Source organism: Mytilus californianus, unplaced genomic scaffold (assembly GCF_021869535.1).
Source record: "Mytilus californianus isolate M0D057914Y unplaced genomic scaffold, xbMytCali1.0.p SCAF_6, whole genome shotgun sequence".
Classification (NCBI taxonomy): Eukaryota; Metazoa; Mollusca; class Bivalvia; order Mytilida; family Mytilidae; genus Mytilus; species Mytilus californianus.
The window spans coordinates 53255134-53274899 of record NW_026262712.1 but is presented as its reverse complement, the minus strand read 5'-3'; the positions used below and the strand labels follow the sequence as shown (position 1 = coordinate 53274899).

The window sequence follows — 19766 nt, the reverse complement described above, 5'->3', positions numbered from 1 at the left end:
TTTACAAAATTTTACAAAAGCATGTACATTTTTCCTTCGTGTATAAAAATACCTTCAACAGCAACATATGAAGCTTAGAATCACATTTTTGATTTATATGAATATGTAGATTCTTTTTAAAGTTTCAAGTACATGATATAAACTTTTAAATGTATGATTTCAAATTCCAGAAGGATGTTTGGAACTTTTGAGATTATGGCCTTGTGAGTGAAACAAATACAGTGGATATTGATAATTTTATTCCTGGACTAAGGGAGCTACCATTTGATTTTTATGAGGGAGAGTGGCTATGATGAAATTTGAAAAAAAAGGCAGGACATAAGTTTTGAGTAAAAAAAAGCAGGATGACAATTTATGTCTTATTAATTAGACGTAACAAGAGCGTGTTAAAATCGTAACTGTACCTGTTACTATCGTAGCGGAATCGTAGCAGGATCTTATCAGGATAATAGCAAGGTCTAGGTATGAACATGAAAACTATGACATATTGAATATTTAAGTCGACCATACCACGATTTCACCGCATATCAATATCAATGTATCATGTTTTTGTTAAACATGTAGATATGGTAAAATAATGTTAGTTATCAATATATGAGGTAGAAAAGGACGCATTAGCCTTTTTATTGTTTAAATATTTGATATTTTACGGTTATTTAGGATTGCATAAAATTGCTACAGAATGTTGATTATATTGTACACGACACTTGTATACACATTTTTTATACGTAGGTTCGTACAATGTTGACGTCAACAAAGTTTCTATTTCCGGTATATCTTCTGGTGCTGGATTCGCTACACAGATGCACGTGATACATTCTGCTGCCTACATGGGTGTAGGGGTCGTTGCTGGAGGTACACACTTAAACACTGTATAACATTTTGTTTTCAATTAACATATTGTTTTTAATATCTGCAATTAACAATATCTGCAAAGATGTACATAAAAGATTCGCTTATGAATAAAATTAGAGAGGGGAATATCTACTTTACTACCTTCCATGAATGTTCTCGCACAATTTCCTATAGTCCTAAAGATTCTAAATCATTTGGTGACTTTAATTATATTATTTTTTGTTCAGTTGTGCGCATACTATAATAGCTTTCCAGAGACCGATCCTATCTGTATATTTGCTATAATTCGGGTATAAGTATACGCTTCCCCATATTAACATGCTTAAGGGTTCAATCAAATTCTAGGCTCTTTATACCTTGTAATTAAAGTGTAAAAACAGGTTAACTTGGACTTGAGAAAATGCAAAAGAAAAAAAAGAAAGAAAAAAAAAATCAAATATGGAACGATTGTGTTAAATACACCATATATAAAATGAAAAATTGCATTTTAGAGCTTTAAATAAAAATTCGAAGGGCTCCTCCAAAGAGGTATTTATGATCTTTTCTTTGAAATGTTATTTAATCTTTTCAAATATATATATATATATTAAAGTTAGAAATTAGCAATCTGCACTAATGCTAGCTGGTTTTTTTTTCAATTGCTGACTAAATTGACGTTATTTCGAAAATGGAAAACCACATTTCCTTACAGGAATTGTACACTATATTTCGTAGAAAAATTTTTCTGTGAGGCATTTTCTTTGATTACTTCAAATTATATTCAAACCACGCAACATTTTTTTGTATTAATCTCAATGGAGTAGATTTTGTATTTGGCAGTCATACATTTTAGACGACTACTTTAACCAGTAGTTCTTTACTCTCTATATGTTCATTAACTATTAATAAAAATCAAAATGCTTGTAAAGCATGTAGCATGTAAAGCGTAAAATATGGCATACCAAGTGTTTTATATAATACTAAAGAAATACCACGTACGTGTATATATTCTCCATAGTGAATTACGTACATTTCGTACCTTGGTTATCATGTTGGTTGCAAGGGAAGGAAGCAATCATGTATAGGCTTTGACACGTCATTTTAATGTGTTCACAGTTCCCTATGGTTGTGCTCATGGATCATCTATTGCTGCATTAGCGTGCATGAAATTACCAATGTTTGAATCTGTCTCCTCAATGGAGCACCTCACAGTCTCTGAAGCCAGTAAAGGCAATGTTGATGCAGTTTCCAACATGAAAAATGATAGAGTATATGTTTTTGCTGGAAGAGCAGACACCCAAATTAACCCACGTAAGTTTGAACATGTCACATGATATGCCAGTACATACAGTATTAGGGAACGAGTATCAAACTTCAAAGGAGGTGGGGTATGGCGTTTTCCTAAAAAAAAACCATTCTGATCGCCAATTTGATGAGAAAAAAATATTCTGAATCCAGATTTTCCCCACACCTTATAGCGTTAAATTTTGAAAAAAGTAATTTGATTGATAGCGCCGATAAAATGTAAAAATATTTTCTGACTCAGACAAAAAAAACAATACCCCCTCCCCTTTTTGAAGTTAAATGGTTGGTCCTTTATACTCAAGTAAGCGTTTTACATTTGCTTACTTGAAACCGTTATACCAATTAGTGTATACATAGATATAGGAAGATGTGGTATGAGTGCCAATGAGACAACTCTCCATACAAGTTACAATTTATAAAAGTAAATCATTATAGGTCAAGGTACGGTCTTCAACACGGAGCATTGGCTCACACCGAACAGCAAGCTATAAAGGGCCCCACAAAATTACTAGTGTAAAACCATTCAAACGGAAAAACCAACGGTCTTATCTATATAAAAACGAAAAACGAGAAACACGTATGAACTACATAAACATACGAAATGTATGTATATGTATGTAGCTGTAACATGAGATCTTTCCAATGAGAATATACAATTAAGGAGAGGTGGTATGATTGCCAATATCAAACTCGAGTCAGCGTTTTACATTAAAATACTTAGATCTGTAAAGCCAATTAGTGTATACCTGTATGTAGCTCTCTATATAGCTGTAACATGGTACATTTCCAATGAGAATATAAAAATAAGGATATGTGGTATGATCGCCAATAAGACAACTATCCACCAAAGTTCCAATGAAGTGGATATAAGCAATTATAGGCAACCATAAGGCCTTCAACAATGAGAAAAAAACCAATACCGTATGGTCGGCTATAAATGCATGATTGAAAATTTATAGAATTTATCATAAAACAAAACAAAGTGCATGGGCCATCTAATATTTTAAATTTGTTGGTACATATTTTCCTGATTTGAAAAAACTAAGATACAGACTGAAGTTAATTCTTTTGTATGAAATTTCTTTCATTACTGATAATGGAAAACATCTATTACAATATATGGGATATTCAGTATACACAAAAAAAAACCAACACACATTTACAAGTTCAGTCTACTTCAAAACTTATACAAATTCGATAAGAGACAGCTTGAGATATCTTGATTTTTCTTCATGATAAATAATGCTATATATATAGGGGGAGGGTTGAGATCTCATAAACATGTTTAACCCCGCCGCATTTTTGCGCCTGTCCCAAGTCAGGAGCATCTAGCCTTTGTCAGTCTTGTATTATTTTTAATTTTAGTTTCTTGTGTACAATTTGAAGTTTAGTATGGCGTTCATTATCACTGAACTAGTATATATATTTGTTTAGGGGCCAGCTGAAGGACGCCTCCGGGTGCGGGAATTTCTCGCTGCATTGAAGACCTGTTGGTGACCTTCTGCTGTTGTCTGTTCTATGGTCGGGTTGTTGTCTCTTTGACACATTCCCCATTTCCATTCTCAATTTTATATAATATACATGTATACAAATTTATAGTCCTCTTTGGATGTATGAACGGATATCTGTTAAACGTCCAGTGGCAAATTAAATGCATATCCAGAACGAGTCCTCTGTGTCCTTTTCTACAACTATATTTTTTAAATATACACACAACATTATAAAAAGTAGGAAGTCCTTTTTAAACTTTGCAATTTTCTACGAGAGGATAGAAAACTTGTTGATAACAGAGAGCTAGAGAACATTTAGTAAGTTTTGTTAACTTTGACCGGGACTCTCATGAGTATAAATTGTATTTGTATACTTGTATAGTTTTACCTTCATTGAACTGTTAAGTTGTCGTTTGTTGTCAATAATTGTATAAAATACAATTTACAGAAATGTGACTCATTCAAATTCATAAGCACAATTGAAATAAACATAGAATATACTATAGAATTTTATTAATAAAAAAAAAATACATGAATTTAAATACAACGTAAGCAATAATATTACAGAGAATGGACACAACATTGCGTCATATTACAACCACTTTGTATCCAGTTCCAATGTTAAATCAGTATTTAACTTGGATGCACAACACTGCATGGTAACGTATGTTTTTAGCATGTATGAAAAACAAAACTACAGTTACCCCATTGACAAATACACCGCAAAAAAAAGTACATAAAATTATACAGTACCTTTTGGCAAAATTCGCTGTAAGACCAAATCAGATATACTTAAAAGTTTCGTAACATTTTAGATCCAACTACGATCTGATCTTAGCAAATTTTTCACTACTCTATTGAATTCTTTTGGTGAGGGAGATGGGGTCTTATTGGAAGGATACTCTGATTGAAGGGATGCTCTGACGGAAGTAGGGCATCTAGAAAGGATAGTGTTTAAAATACCATAACGTCGACTCGGAATTCATTATCGTTTTAATAGCTAACCTGTCCCAAAGGGCAAAAGTGAGCTATTCTCATCACTTGACGTCCGTCGTCTGTCGTCCATCGTCGCCTTTGACAGTTAACATTTACAAAAATTGGCTCCGCTGAAACTATCGAGTCACATTTAATCACACTTGGCCATAATCATTATTGCTGCATCTAGTTTTTAAAAAATGTATCCGATGACCATGCTTACCAACTGACAAGGCTAATCTGGCTTAAAATATAATATATGGGGTAAAATGCAATTTTTGTCTATTATTGTGAAAACCGCTATATCTACAAATCTGACAAGGGCAAACTTGATCAGAACGTTAAAATTTATCTACAGTCCATTTACATAAAAACTAGCAGGCAACTGTAGTAGTTATTGCCTTAGCAATAAAAAAAACCACCTTTTACATATTTTTTCATGTTTGTCTATGATATAACAAACTATGAAAAGTAAAAAAAAAGCTTTTCAGGACAAAAATAATTAGGAACACCAGATTTATAAATAAGACAATTGTCGAAAATCGTCAGTCGATTTCTTATTTGATTAGTTGCCCTTTAATGACGACGTTTGCCATTTTATAAAACAATCGCAGCCTTATTGTTTTCCTTTTCATAAAGAATTAAACTTATTTGTACAATTATTTTACAATATTAGTTATGATTTTTTTTTATTTCTACACTTAGCCAACAGACAACTATGGTGGACCTTGTAATAAACTGTCCAGTAATTTCATCAATAATTGTGGTTACAATGCCGCTTATGATTTGTTAAATTGGATCTATGGAAATCTAACGGTAAGTCCACATCATTTAATACATTATTGTTCGTCTGTAAGTTATATATATAATCAACACGACAGGTGCCAAATTTGGAGCAGGATTTGCATACCCTCCCGGAGCACCTGGGATCACCGCCGGTTTCACCGGAGTTTGTGTTGCTCAGTCTTTCGTTTTTATATTATGTTTTGTATAATGTTGTTTGTATTTAATTTTGGTCGTTTCCGTTTTTTGCCATAGCATTTCAGTTTTTTTCGACTCATGAGTTAAAATGTCCATTTGGTATATTTCGCCTCTCTTTTATATTCAAATGTCAAGACCCTTATCATTGAAGAATGCATTTCTTTCGAATACTAGTTAGTTACTTCGTATATCCCGCAGTAGCTCTAAAACTGTTTAGACACGAAATACACTTTCCTTACAAGGGATTCAGTCTTGGTTGTGTATCGTCCTAACATGTTAAATATTTTTCTAACGTAATATACTTTGACTAGAACTCATCTCATGAGTATAAATTTTATTTGTATACTTGTATACCTTCATGCAACTGTAGAGTTTTCTTTCGTTGTCCATATTTGTATAAAAGGCAACTAAACCGAAATGTAACACATTCAACTTCATATGCACAATTGAAATAAACAGAGAAACTTTTCAATCTAAAAACGGCAGAAGATATGTATTTAATATTTACCATTATCCCATGTAAAACTTGTAGGACACAACAGTTCTGGACTAAAGTATCAAATTCAAATTGTGTTTTTTACAGTTAAATCTGTTAACATTCCATTTCGTAATTGATTATTGTACAATAATTACAGAAACCAACAGCCAAGACGATTTTGTCCGGACAGGTAAGGTCAACCATTGCTACTTATAAGCGGTTTAGTTTTTCCATATTCTACATGTACACAATGGTCAGACAACCCGTATACAGCTTGGGGAACGCAAACAATTTGAAATATGTCGGACAAATATCTTCGTAAAGTGCTAGCTTTTGTTGTCTTATTTATCATATATAACCATATGTGCATTCATGTGGAGTTACATGTATCTGTTGATTTTGAATAACACAAGGAGAACACATTCACTTTGATAAATGATACTTTGTAAATCCCACAGTAGCTCTAAAACTACACATACATATACATTATACTTGTAATGTGAAAAGTAATTTACCGAAGTATTTGGAACTCTATAGAACGTAATCACTAGAAAATGCACTTCAAAATTTTACATTATAATATAATTGTTTCTATTTAAGTTACAACCGATTAGTTGTTTTGGGTCCAGTGCATATTTAAAAATACATATTTAGAATGAAAACGTGATAATCTGATATAATACAAAAAACTTTTTGTTACATCGACTTGTTGAGCAGGAGTTTTTGCGTTAGACCACCTAGATGGTCACATTTTTTAAATATAAAATGAGTTATATAGATATCTTATACATGTACATGGACAGTTTAACTTGAAAAATATTAAAAACAAGTTTTTATTTGATTTAGTGATGTAAGTTCAAGGAAAATATTTCATTGACTTGCTTAGGGATTTATCATATTAATTATAAACATTGAAGGCACAGCTGCATTGTTATAAAATAGTGCTCAATATTTGTGTGTTAAGCAATAAAACATACAAAAATGATAAAAAAGAAAGGTATTAGGGAGCAACCATTTAACTTCAGGGGGGGGGGGGGGGGGGGTATGGGTTTTTTCTGAGTCAGAAAATTTATTTAGTTTTTCGACGTTATCAATCAAATTATTTTTTTCAAAACTACTGATGTGAGCGTCATCCGAAGCTTGACCTGTTTTACATTTTTTTATTCATAGCTTTTGACCTTTGATCAGTCAGAGTTTACAGAAAACTCCACATCGGCTTACAGTATGGATAATACAGGATACGTATATATTACGTATAGGATGTTCTCATAATAGTAAGCTTTCATTTGATTATAAATTATGACGTTGGTATTATTATTTGATTTAATGTGTTTCATGTGGGGAACTTTTATAGCCCTCATCATGCTTATTGTTGAAGGCCGTATTTTTGCCTAAAATTGTTTGAATCCGCTTCTGTTGAGCTCTGGGTTGTCGGTCATAAAACTTTACTCATTACTCGTAGTACAAAATTTGTGCTCGAAACACAAAATCCAGAATTTGATTGTTTGATTTCAGAGTCTGAGTACGAAAATCGTGCTCGAAAGTTTTATGACCACAAGACCTGGTGTATTGCTGTCTCATTGGCAATCATACCACATCTCCTTTTTTTTGTTTTTCATTAATTTTAGTGTTTAAGTTTCCGGGTAAATTTTTTTTATAAAACTTTGTCGGCACGGTAGGAAGTAAGATATACTTGCGTGAATATCATATCATTGAATTAAACGAGGATAGATTAATGTGATGCACAATTCCCGTGGAACAAATAAAAATAAAGTAAAATGGATAAGGTAGTAAGGAGGTAAACGAGATTTCGACCACCATGAAAAACAAACTAAATGTTCCGAATAGACCATAAACATTAGTATGATTGAATAATGTTACATTCATTTGAATAATCGAACCAAGCAGTTTTCATTGCTAAACTTTTGAATGTTTTCATAAGAATGTGTTAAATAGATAGGTGTGTTAATACGCGAAGGGTGATGCACTTAATGTCCGTATTTTAATGCATCTACAACATTTAAGAGACAGCTAGATACCATAAACATACCAAACAAACATACTATATACACAGGTCAGATCTGAGCTTGTTTTGCTATATGATATAAAAACTAAATTGATGAAAAAAGGTCATTTATTCAAATTCATAAAATGGAAAAAAAGCATTTTGCAAATAAAACATTTGACATAAAAGTTCATATTCAATATGAAATTATAATACATAATTTATAGGTAATTATACATCAACTAAAATTATATCAATTGAATAAATGACAAAGAATAGCAAAGATGGGGAGAAAAATCTGCCCCACTAGTAAACATATTATATATATGTCTACTTCTAAAGATACAATTAAGGGAGGTATGCGGGTGGGAATTTTTCACAAAGTGTTTAATAAGAAATACAATGTTAAACAGTGATAGATCTGCAACAGGAGATTGAAAAGTTAATGTAATTAGAATATGAAATGCCACTCAGTCTGGTATATTGGATAGAGACAAAATATATCACATACAGGCCACCTACGGAACCCTCGAAGAGTTGTTGCAATTTAACGTCCCAAATCTGACTTCGAGTTTATACATGTATCACTGCCAACCAGACGTCATCTTTGTCAAGGGTTTTAATGCCGGTCGGAAAGCGATCAAGGTGCCCTTATTTATATATCCCAGTCGTCCTTGAGGTATGTTATAGACAATTATTTTTTTATTAAATATTGTTTTGGTACAAGAAAACAAATAGTTCAACATTGTTTTTTGTAGAATGTAAGCTTCACATTGCACTACATGGATGCAAAATGGGCAGGTATGTATCAGTCCTATTACTTGTTAAGGATAATGAAACGTACAATAAAAATGTCCTAAGTGCAATGCAAAAGGATGTCTCAAAATATAAGAAAAAACGGAGCCAAAGTTGTCCAAACTACCACAAGACCAATTATGTTATAATAAAGCCGGATTCAAGCCATAGTTATTACGTGGTGTTTCGTTATAAACGCATCATTTAAGAGAAAACCAATCACAGCGTGTCTTTCGATTCTTGTCTCATACAGTGTATAATCTTATGACACCAAAATAACATTGACTCGTATTGCCTCGGTGTGTACTATTTGCTGCTGGATATTCAATCTTCGTCCAATCATCCTTGAAAATCAGATGGTTTTTCTCTCTGCAGATAAATCAAAATTCTATCATTTATACCTCAACAAATTATAAACGAGGGTCAGAATACGGGGTCCTTAATTTCTGCATTCTGTGTTTTAAAGGCTATTTTCTTTTCTTTATACTTTTTTATACTTTTTTGCCATTATTCCCTCTTCTCTATTTTTTAGCACCTCATTATTCTCTATTCTTTTTTTTAATTTGGTCCATTTTTCTCTATTCTTTATACTTTTGCTCTTCATTCTCTATTCTGTAAACCTCACCCTCACAAACTAAACAATTGTTTCATTCATTCAGACATTATATCGACGATGTATATGTGAAACATACAGGTTATAACGAAATTGGAGAGTTGAATAATATCATTATATTGTATCCACAAGCAGTACCTAATTCTAAAAACGCCGATGGATGTTGGGACATGTATGGATTCACTGGTCCAAATTATGGTACGTATTTTATATTCTACAAAATCTGCACGTTTTCAAAATTAATCATAGTTTTTGTTAAATTGAAAAAAAGAGTTTTTTTTTTTAAAGAGCCCAAATGAAACACTGACCAAAATCGGTATACTAATTAATTGATCATTCTTCCCCAGTTTTAGTATTTGTGTTAATTTTTAGTTTGTTATTTTTCTTCCTGAACCTGGACAAAACATTTCGATTTCATCATATTAACTAAAACCCACAGAGGTATTCATTTACCAGGATTGTACAATATAACGCAAGATAAAAATGAAAAACTGTTCCTTGCGTTCGAATTAAAGCAGTTCGAAGTCAAAAACGAAGTCATTATGATTGACAAAAAAAAGTTCAAGCACATCTTCAAAAATTCTGGAGAGTACAACAGACAGCATCAAACACCATCACCCGAATACGCTGAAAAAAAAACCAAACGTATGTACAACGAACAACATATTGACCTGGTACCGGCCCAAACAAATGTGCGGTTAAACCATGATTTACATGGCTATTTCGACATTAGGTCGCAAATCAAAGCACACAATAAAACAGTTTAAAGCGCAGTGCATCTGCCAGTAGGTTGCTGTACCACTAGCACTAAAACTGAAATATTTACACAATATTTAAAAAGCAGGGTAAGTGTGCTCGCTACCACAGGAAGCTAGTTACTGTAACTACAGCTGTAAGTTGGATACTGTTGGTGAGGAACACCGTTTGTCTATGTATTAAATTTGAATTTCGTAATGTATTTTTATCAAAACGCGTAGAGTCAATAAAGGGTGAAGGGGGTCATCAAAGATTTAAGGACCATAATTTAGTGCTACAGACGGACGCTTGTCGAAAGATGATTCGTTAGAGGCGGCCGAATCAAACCATAAGGACCCGAAATTCCGTTATTCACCATCTAGATTTGTCATGACTGTACTCGATGTTGTTAATAATTTGTGTCGTTTAATTGAAAGAAATATTTAGTTACTATATGTGATCAGTCAGAGATTGGGATTGAATAGAAGAAGTCATTATATCATGAAAGTTGAAATGTAAAATGTAAACAAATTAACTTAACACGATGTACTTTTTCTGAATATCAATACCCTTATTCGAAGGGGTTAGAACTACGATTTTACCAGTCCGCTAGGATATTAACCATGGAGCAAACTCATAAATAACTAGACAACTATTTTTAGTAACATTTCAAAGGTTAAAGAAACTCATGAATTTCAGAAAATAGTACATAACATCGGAATAACTATATGTCGAGTCACAGGCAAGTTGCTTGTCCATAACTGAGGGTCCTGTTTGGAAGGTCTTTCATTTCTGTTTTTTTTTTATCTTTTAGGTAATTTTTCTGTATTCTATATTTTTTTCCCCATTATTTTCTATTTTTTTATATTTGACCATCCCATTTTTCACTCTTCGTATTTTTTGCCCTTTTTTCTCTAATCTTTATTTTGCTTTTGTCATTTATTCTGCACATTTTGCTAATTATTGTCTATTCTGTAAACCCAAACCAGACTGCATAAAAATGTGGTCTGATGAAGTAAACTTGCCGAGTAATCAACGATTTGTTACAGTAATTCAAATGAGTAACAAATGAATTCTTAATGACACAAAATAAAATGAAATAATCAAATATTATAAATATTACTTGCGCAATGTCTTTAGTGTAATTTATCATAGTGATCCATTAGATTATGTAATACAATTGTTAGTGACTATACCATTTGTAATATGTCGTTCAGAATATAATTATTGTTACATAAATGAGGGTGTGGATCAGGGTTTTCAGAATAGAATATAAAGGGCAAAACTTATAAAGAATAGATCCCAAAATATACAAAAAAAGGATAAATGGACAAATAAAAAAAAAGAATAAGGAAAAATGGACAATGAAATAAAGAGTAGAAAATAATGAAGTGCTAAGAATAAAACCGCCTTCCAGACACTCGAGCTCATACATTATGTTGTATTTCAGCTACAAATAAAGGACTACAGGTGATGGCAATGGATAAAATGAGGAAAAGAGTACTCGGTCAATAGGTGAAACATTTATACAATATTTCGCATTCGACACATTTGTAAATTTTGCAATTGAAATTTGCAATAGAGAAGAAGGATTTAAATAAAAAAAAATAATGTTATATCAATATGTATACCGTTTACACTGAACAACTTGCCAATTAGTCACTAAAAAAATATATAAATGATTTTTTACTATTCATTTTGATATGATGCGCTCTTCTAAGATGGTGATTGTTCCACTTGATCAGTGTTAACATATGAGTTCGAAAATTGGGGTGTTTTGCGTGTTTGAATGTCAAAACACTTTAAATTATTCTGAACTTGTTTTTCCATAATATTTGTAATGATATTTCAAATATCCTGACAGTAAACATTGTTCTCTTTGGCAGTACAGACTTGAGATATTACCTATAGTTACGATCTAAAGCAGTAACACCCCCCTCAGTCGCTTTGTACGAAAATATAAGCTTTTGGAATGAGCATCTTGGCTGAAGATCTTGAAGCTTTAGTCTAATACGTATATCAAAGACACGTCCGTTTTATAACATTCTTGTGGACAGTTTCTTCTTAGGAAACATAACGTTATGTCCGACCTTTTCGTTACGTTGAATATACAAAGTATATGAGTGGCCCTTTTGGGTCTTCTGAGTTCTAGGCCAAAGTATGTGTTATGCCGGATTTATATTGGTATACATGTCAGTCTTTGCATTGAATGTCGTTCCCATTCTGCCCATACCTCTAAGTTCTTAAGTGGTTCAGGGAGAATGTTATTGTCTTTTAGTTGTCCACGTGGTTTTACAGAATTAACAGTCATCGGACATTAGTTATATTGAAGATAAAGATGCATATGAGAGGTTGTTTATATGACTTAGGAAGATTTGCAATATTTTTGATAGCAGGCTATTATCCTTGTGCAAATTTTGAAGGTGAATTTCGATAAGCGGCAGTTGAATTTATATTAGAACGCGGGTTTTTAAGCACAAAGATATTCGAAATGTGGAGAGGCTTCTAGTTTTTTTTTTTCCTTTTCTTAAAATCATCATATTATATTGCTTAAAAGTAGATAAGTAAAAGAGGACGAAAATCGTAGATTTGAATTTGGATCATAATTACGGGTATAAGTAGACAATAAGGAATGCAGTCGAGTAATTCTAATAAAAAATGTAGTTAAGTGGCCCGAGAACACAGTTATTTCATTGCGCATTTCTTTCACGCAATAAATTCAAATTAAAAAAAAACCTCTACTGCTATATCTGAAAATGATTTTTACTAGCTCTGAGTAAAACTATGGACAATTCTATGTAAAGGGGTCTATAATTCAGTATTACAGCAACATATATATTAAATTTTGACTTTATAAAACTAACGCAATTGGCTACTTTACCTAAACATTTATCACCGAAAGTGATATACATATAATTGTATCCGCCTTCTTTATATTGCCTGCATGAAATATAAAGAAATATTACATATGGTTTGATTTTTCTTGTTTCTCATTGGTTTATTTGGTCACGTGTTTGCCAATATATATTTTGTATTTTTTCACTATTTTGACTATTGACTCGACGTTACTATATTAAGAATCGATATTGACGCAATGTTATTAGAAATAGTAACATGGCGTCAATATCATTTCCAAAAATAGTAACATAGCGTCAATATTATTTTCAAAAATAGTAACACCGAGTCAATATCGTTTTCGAAATAACGGTATGATCTACATATGTAATATAAAAATTAATGATTTTCACTCAGTCAATACGTTATATATGGACCTGTTAGATTATATTGAACCTCGGACTTCGTCCTCAGTCAATATAATCTGAACAGGTCCATATATAACGTATTGACCTCGTCAAAAGTCCATAATTGATAAATAAAGTTGGAAAGTATATGAACAAAATTGTTCATGATATATACTGTCCTCAATCAGTAGATATAAGAAGATGTGGTATGAGTGCCAATGAGACAACTCTCCATCCAAGTCACAATTTGTAAAAGTAAACCACTATAGGTCAAGGTACGGTCTTCAACACGATCTTTGGCTCATTCCAAACAGCAAACTATAAAGGGCCCCACAAATGACTAGTGTAAAACCATTCAAACAGGAAAACCAACGGTCTTATCTATATAAAAAAATGGGAAATGAGAAACACTTATGAACCACACCAACAAACGACAACCAATGAACATCAGGTTCCTGACTTAGGACAGGTGCAAACAAATGCAGCGAGTTTTAACGTTTTAATAGGTACCAACTTTCACCCTTACCTGAAACAATATGGTAACATCACAACATAGACTATATTTGTAGACAATGAAAATCAAAGGACGAAAACTATGTTCTCGGGCCAAGTGTCCGACGTTAAGACATGAGTAAAACATAACAAACATAGAAAAAAAAAACGGTAAAAACAGAAATATAAGAATTCATAGTAAAACCATAGAAGTGGGCAAATATGATTTAGTCTTCTATGTTTTGTTTTGTATACTCTTGTATGGTTTTTGGTCGTTTTTTCCATTTTCCGTGGCGTTATTAAAAAAATTTTCGATATGAGTTTGAATGTCCCTTTGGGATTTATTGTCTCTCTTTGATGAAATAAATTCACCTATTAACAAATAAATACACCTTTCCGGATAATATACCACTACCTTCGCTCTTTAGAACCCTGTAAATATCGCAAGGCTTGTTATTGGTTGTGTCTTTTAGAAATGTCTATACAATTTCCACTTCAAATCTATACTTTGTACTTTCACTTCCTACAAACAATTTTTATATGTAGTACGACGCAGGGGATATTATGTTTTCCATTCTGTACCTCTGTCTGGTCGTTCGGTCGTACTTCCCTTATAAGGAACGTTTATGTTTAGGTTTAAGGTTGTTCACCATGATATATATGTCAAATCGTCTAGACATTAAGTACACCTAAGTACACAGATATAAACCTTATTTGTGTTTTTATCCATATTTTTGGAAATGTGATAGTACGAGCGGGGTATGGTGTCCTATAAGTACAAACACCAAAGGGAATTAATTACGATCTTAATCCTCTCTCTCTCTCCCTCCCCCTCTCTCTCTCACTCTCTCTCTCTCTCTCTCTCTCTCGCTCTCTCTGTGTTAGCCCAGGAAATCAAAATTTGTCACAGTGGTCAAAATCATTCTCTTTTAAGCAATGAAAATTTAGTTTTTTATTGTGTATATATAGTTAAAACACAGATGCGAATTGGTTATATCAAAATTGTTTGAAGTAACAGTGACTTTTAAAGACTGTTACTAGGTTGTGGGTTATCAGTTTCTGATCACTTTCGGTGCAATAGACAGTTTTTATATACTACTCCTTAACAGTAGTTTTGTTTGAATACATACTTACCTAAAAAACCTAATCAAAGATACAATGTTTCTAATTTGGTATGTCAGACGTGTGTTTTGTCTTTATAAGACTCAACAGTGGTGTTCGCATCAAAACAATTTGACAACAAAATCAAACACAAAGTTAAGGTGGTACCAAACACCTTAACTAAAATTAATTTGGCTAGTTTAATTTCATAAAATTTTGATAAAATATTTACTTTGACCCTTTGACAAAAATAGAAAAATTACAAAAAACTTGAACCACACACTTTATCGGAAAAAATTTCATTGGATATATAGCAGTTTGACAAACACTAATTTTGATCATTGAGAAGCTTAATATTTCCTTAACAATAGAATGTGATTAAAACGTTGAGCTGATTTTTACAGAGTGATCCCCCTGTAGTGTTAAGTACCACCTTCAAAAACATATTGATATGTGAATTTATAATGAAACTGAAATAATTGCTTTTGATGGATGAACATTGTAATTCATTGGAAATGATGATGACCGCACTTCCTTGGTGTCAATTAAACAAAAACCATTTATTTACTACAAACAGGTACATAATTTATATGATTTAACACGACCTACCATTTCAAGTACAAGTATTTTCATATCAATTTGATTTAATTTTATCTTGTCATTTCTCCTTCAAAACAGCTATGTTTTGAGAAATTTTGAAAATAATGCCTGTAATATATCATCATCACAACGATCTGCAGCATTCATCACCTGCTGCATTAATCTGAAATGGAGGTATAGTATTTATTATTTTCAGATTTATAAGAATAAAATACATATGTATACTGCTATATACTTTACCATGTTTACGTTGCTGTATTGAAAGAGAGGCATAAAATACAAAAGGGACATTCAAACTCATATCTCATAAGTAGAAAATAAACCGACTAACGCCATGGCAAAATAAGAAAAAGATCAAAAGACAAACAAATTCTTCTTTAAATATTATTATGGGTATTTGAGTGTATGACGGCATGATTTAATATTAGCAGGTTAAAACTTTGCGCTTGTCCTCAGAGAATTATTTGAAACGGTATATTATTGTTTTTTTTTTTTTTTTTTTTTTTGTTTTTTTTTAACTTCTTTTTTTTTGTAATCGCTTATACGCTTATAACGTTAAATGCTTGTCTTATATTGATTTTTATTGTATGTGTTTCATGTACCTTTTGTTGGTTCTTCAATCGACATTAATAGGAGGATTTAGATCTCTCCAGAGATGTTTAACCCATGTCACATGTTCATGTAAACTCTATAAAAAATATGTATCTACAATATCCCATCTGTAAGTAAAAACGTTCGGTACATGGTCATCGTGTTGGTTTTTGCATCGAATTAATCTTTTAAATCATTAGTCAACTTACTCAAAATTCAAGTCTTCTATATCTATGGTCTTCATAAAGGCATCAAAGTTATCCAAAGCTACATCACAGAATCCACTCTCAATGAGGAATTCTTCCTGATATTTTTTTATTAAAAACTTATTGGAATTTAACTTTTTACGGATTTTCATATATTTTATGGATGAAAAACAGTTCATACAATTATTGTGATAACATTCATCAAGTACACTCGAGAAAGCTGTAATACGTGAAAGCATTATTGTGAGAGAATGACATTTAAGTGAAGTATTCGCAATATGTGATATACATTCACGGTTACTTAAAGTTTCTAACATCTACGTACATTTGGTGCCTGGTTGATAGTTGTCTTTTTAGCGATCATACCACATCTCCTTATTATTTTCTTTGTATGTGTTTGTTTTGATCTGTTTTTTTGTCAAGTTTGATTCAACAAGAGTTCCTTTTTATATTTTTCACAAAACTAAACATAAAATTTCAGCCAGGCAAAGTTTGATATCAATACACTCTATTTTCCAAACTCCTGTTTTCGCGTGTTCCCAAATAGGCTTACTAAAACAACTGGTTGAAAATCAGCTATCAGAACATTCTCTGTCAAAATAAAAAAAGAAACGTGGTAAGAAAGCAGCTATCAAAACTTTTCTGATGAATTTTAATCAAGACAAGTGATTGGAAAGCGAAAGCAATTTTGAGAACGTTTCTAACAACTGATTGATTGATCGGTGTTCAACGCCACATTCAGCACTATTGTGTAGCGGTCAGTTTTTAGTGGAGAAAGTCGGGGTGTCCGAAGAGAATCGCCGACATTCGGAAAGGAAAATCCAAGTCAATTAAGATTGGAGTCGATCGCACCTGCCACATGCGGGATTCGAACTCACAACCTCAGTGTTGACAAGCTGGTTTCCCCGTTTCCATTCTCAATTTTAATGATATAGTAGTTCAACTATTTAGCCCACTCAACAACCGAGGTTCCTCATTTCTAATGAAACTTTATCAGAAGAAGTGGTTGGAAAGCAGCTTTATGAACATTCTCTTTGAAGCTTCAGCAAGAGACGTGGTAAGAAACCACTTTTCAAAACATTTCTAATAAACTTTAATCAAGAGAAGTGGTTCAAGAAAGCAGCTATCAGAACATGCCTTGTAAAGCTTATGCAAGATACGTGGTTAGAAAGCCGCTATCAGAATATTTATTATGAAAATTAGTCAAGAGATGAGATTAAACATAAGCTATTATAACGTTTCTAATGAAGCAAAATCAAGAGAAGTGATTGGAGAGAGCAGCTATCAGCTTGAACGTTCTTTGAGAATCTTAAACAAAATACGTGGTTAGAAAGCTGCTATCAGAATATTTCCGATGAAGCTTAATCAAGAGATGTGGTTGAACATAAGCGAAAATAACGTTTCTAATGATTCAGAACCAAAATCAACTAAGATCAACTAATTACCTATTACGCAGGTGGCCATAGAAAAGAACAGATGTATTCCGAAAAGACAGTAGACATTTCCGGTATTCCGAAAGACTACAAAATCAACCAATATATATGCGTGAACCTTCGGGGGTTTACGCAATGACAAAGTAAATAATTTGTTAAAGAAAATATAAATAAAGAGCAGCAGTTTGTTCATATATTTACTTTTGTGATACAGTACGATGAGAATAATTACTCCTGAAGGGTTGAAATGAGAGTTCAAAGTTTATTAAGAAATAATTAATATCCATGTATTCAGAATAAGAAGAATTCAAGATATTGCAGATTGGAAGCTACTAAATTACCCCATGGAAATGTCGTTTAACAACAAGATAAAGAAAAACACATTACATAAATGATAAATTATGATGATAACTTATAGGTTTAATCAAGCATGTTTAATGAACGCTGATAAATGGGTTTACTTTATAGACAAACACAGCAGGGGTCAACTTGTAAAACATGCATCATTGCTCCAGTACTTATTAGATTATTTATCAAATAACATTTGGCAGGTTTTCTGTTGTTTTTATAGCCATAAATAACTTAAGGATGATAAAAATTCGTATGTCTAAGTAAAATTACAGAAAACATTTATTAAATGATCCTTTTCATACAGGAATATTTGCCCATTGTACTAGTCCTTTTTTAAAGTTTACATTCATCTCTTGTCCTCTACAGGAATCTTTGCACATAGTAGTGACCCTTTTTAATGTAAAATTTACTGGTTACCCGTGTGATGAATGATTTAGAAATTGAAAGATATAGACATTTCACCACAGTTAATATCCATTCAAAGTTATCATGTACAATTCCGTCCCCTTTTCCACAAATGTGACTATCGAATTAGACTTATCATCTGGATTTTTATCCACTACGACGGGTGCCACATGTGGAGCAGGATCTGTTTACCTTTCCAGAGCACTTGAGATTACCCCCAGTTTTTGGTGGGGTCGTACTGTTCAGTCTTTAGTTTTCTATGTTGTGTTTTGTATACTGTTTGTCTTTTATCTTTTTTAACCATGACGTTTTCAGTTGTTTTCGACTTATGAGTTTGAATGTCCCTTTGGTATCCTTCGCCTCTCTTGAACATCCGTTTGATATCTTTCATCTCTCTTCTAAACTTAAATTGGAAACACAACTCAAACTAGAGGATCTAAAGAGCATGTGTCGCTCACCTACGTCTATGTGCAAATTCAACAATGGACTCTCTCCAACTTTGTAGACAAGAATAGAATTCATGACAATAATTTCTTTTTTGTTGATCTTGTATTACTGATCATTTTCTCTGTCTAGTTTTTCTCTATATTCTTTAGTTTTTTTTTCAAAACACAAAAGAGAGTTAAAAAAAATCATCATTTAAGGGCAATCACTCCTATGAAGAGTGACAGTCTACAATCTATATCGGCAAAATTTGACTTGTTTGTGGATCATGCCTTGTCAATCATCTTTATTATTTAAAGTTTCGATTTATCTATTATAATTTTTATCATTTAAGGCAAAACGCCCCAAAAAAAAGTAAAAATCGTCATTAAAGGGCATTGCCTCCAATAAGGAGTCGTCGGAAAATTTCCTCCATGTCTTGATGATCATTTTTGCTTATTTAAATTGTTATCTTAATGATCTGTACATAATGATTTTTAAGATTTAAGGCCAAAACGCAACAAAAATGGTAAAAATCGTCATCAAAGGGCAATCACTCTGATAAGAGTCGACTGACGATTTTGACCATCATACTTATTCATAGATCTTGTCTTGTTGATCATTTTTGAAACTTAATTTTTCTTTCTATTATAATTTTCAAGATAATAGGCAAGAATGAAAAAAGGTTACAACTTGTCATTTAAGGGCAAT

General features: G+C 32.3%; 1 protein-coding gene across 1 annotated transcript; it reads left to right on the top strand.

Moving 5' to 3' along the window:
• Positions 1-344: 344 nt before the first annotated feature.
• Positions 345-6717, top strand: LOC127706547 (uncharacterized). The gene is made up of 7 exons (XM_052211203.1): positions 345-372; positions 733-855; positions 1951-2145; positions 4197-4288; positions 5310-5420; positions 6221-6253; positions 6664-6717. Exons 1-7 carry the CDS (start codon positions 345-347, stop codon positions 6715-6717), a joined length of 636 nt encoding a protein of 211 aa, XP_052067163.1.
• Positions 6718-19766: the final 13049 nt, after the last annotated feature.

Excerpts from the sequence above, each read along its gene's own strand:
- LOC127706547 (XM_052211203.1), top strand. The coding sequence starts at position 345 with ATGACAATTTATGTCTTATTAATTAGAC. Across the intron at positions 373-732 it reads TTATGTCTTATTAATTAGAC|GTTCGTACAATGTTGACGTC; the intron begins GTAACAAGAGCG and ends TTTTATACGTAG. Across the intron at positions 2,146-4,196 it reads AGACACCCAAATTAACCCAC|AGAATGGACACAACATTGCG; the intron begins GTAAGTTTGAAC and ends ATAATATTACAG.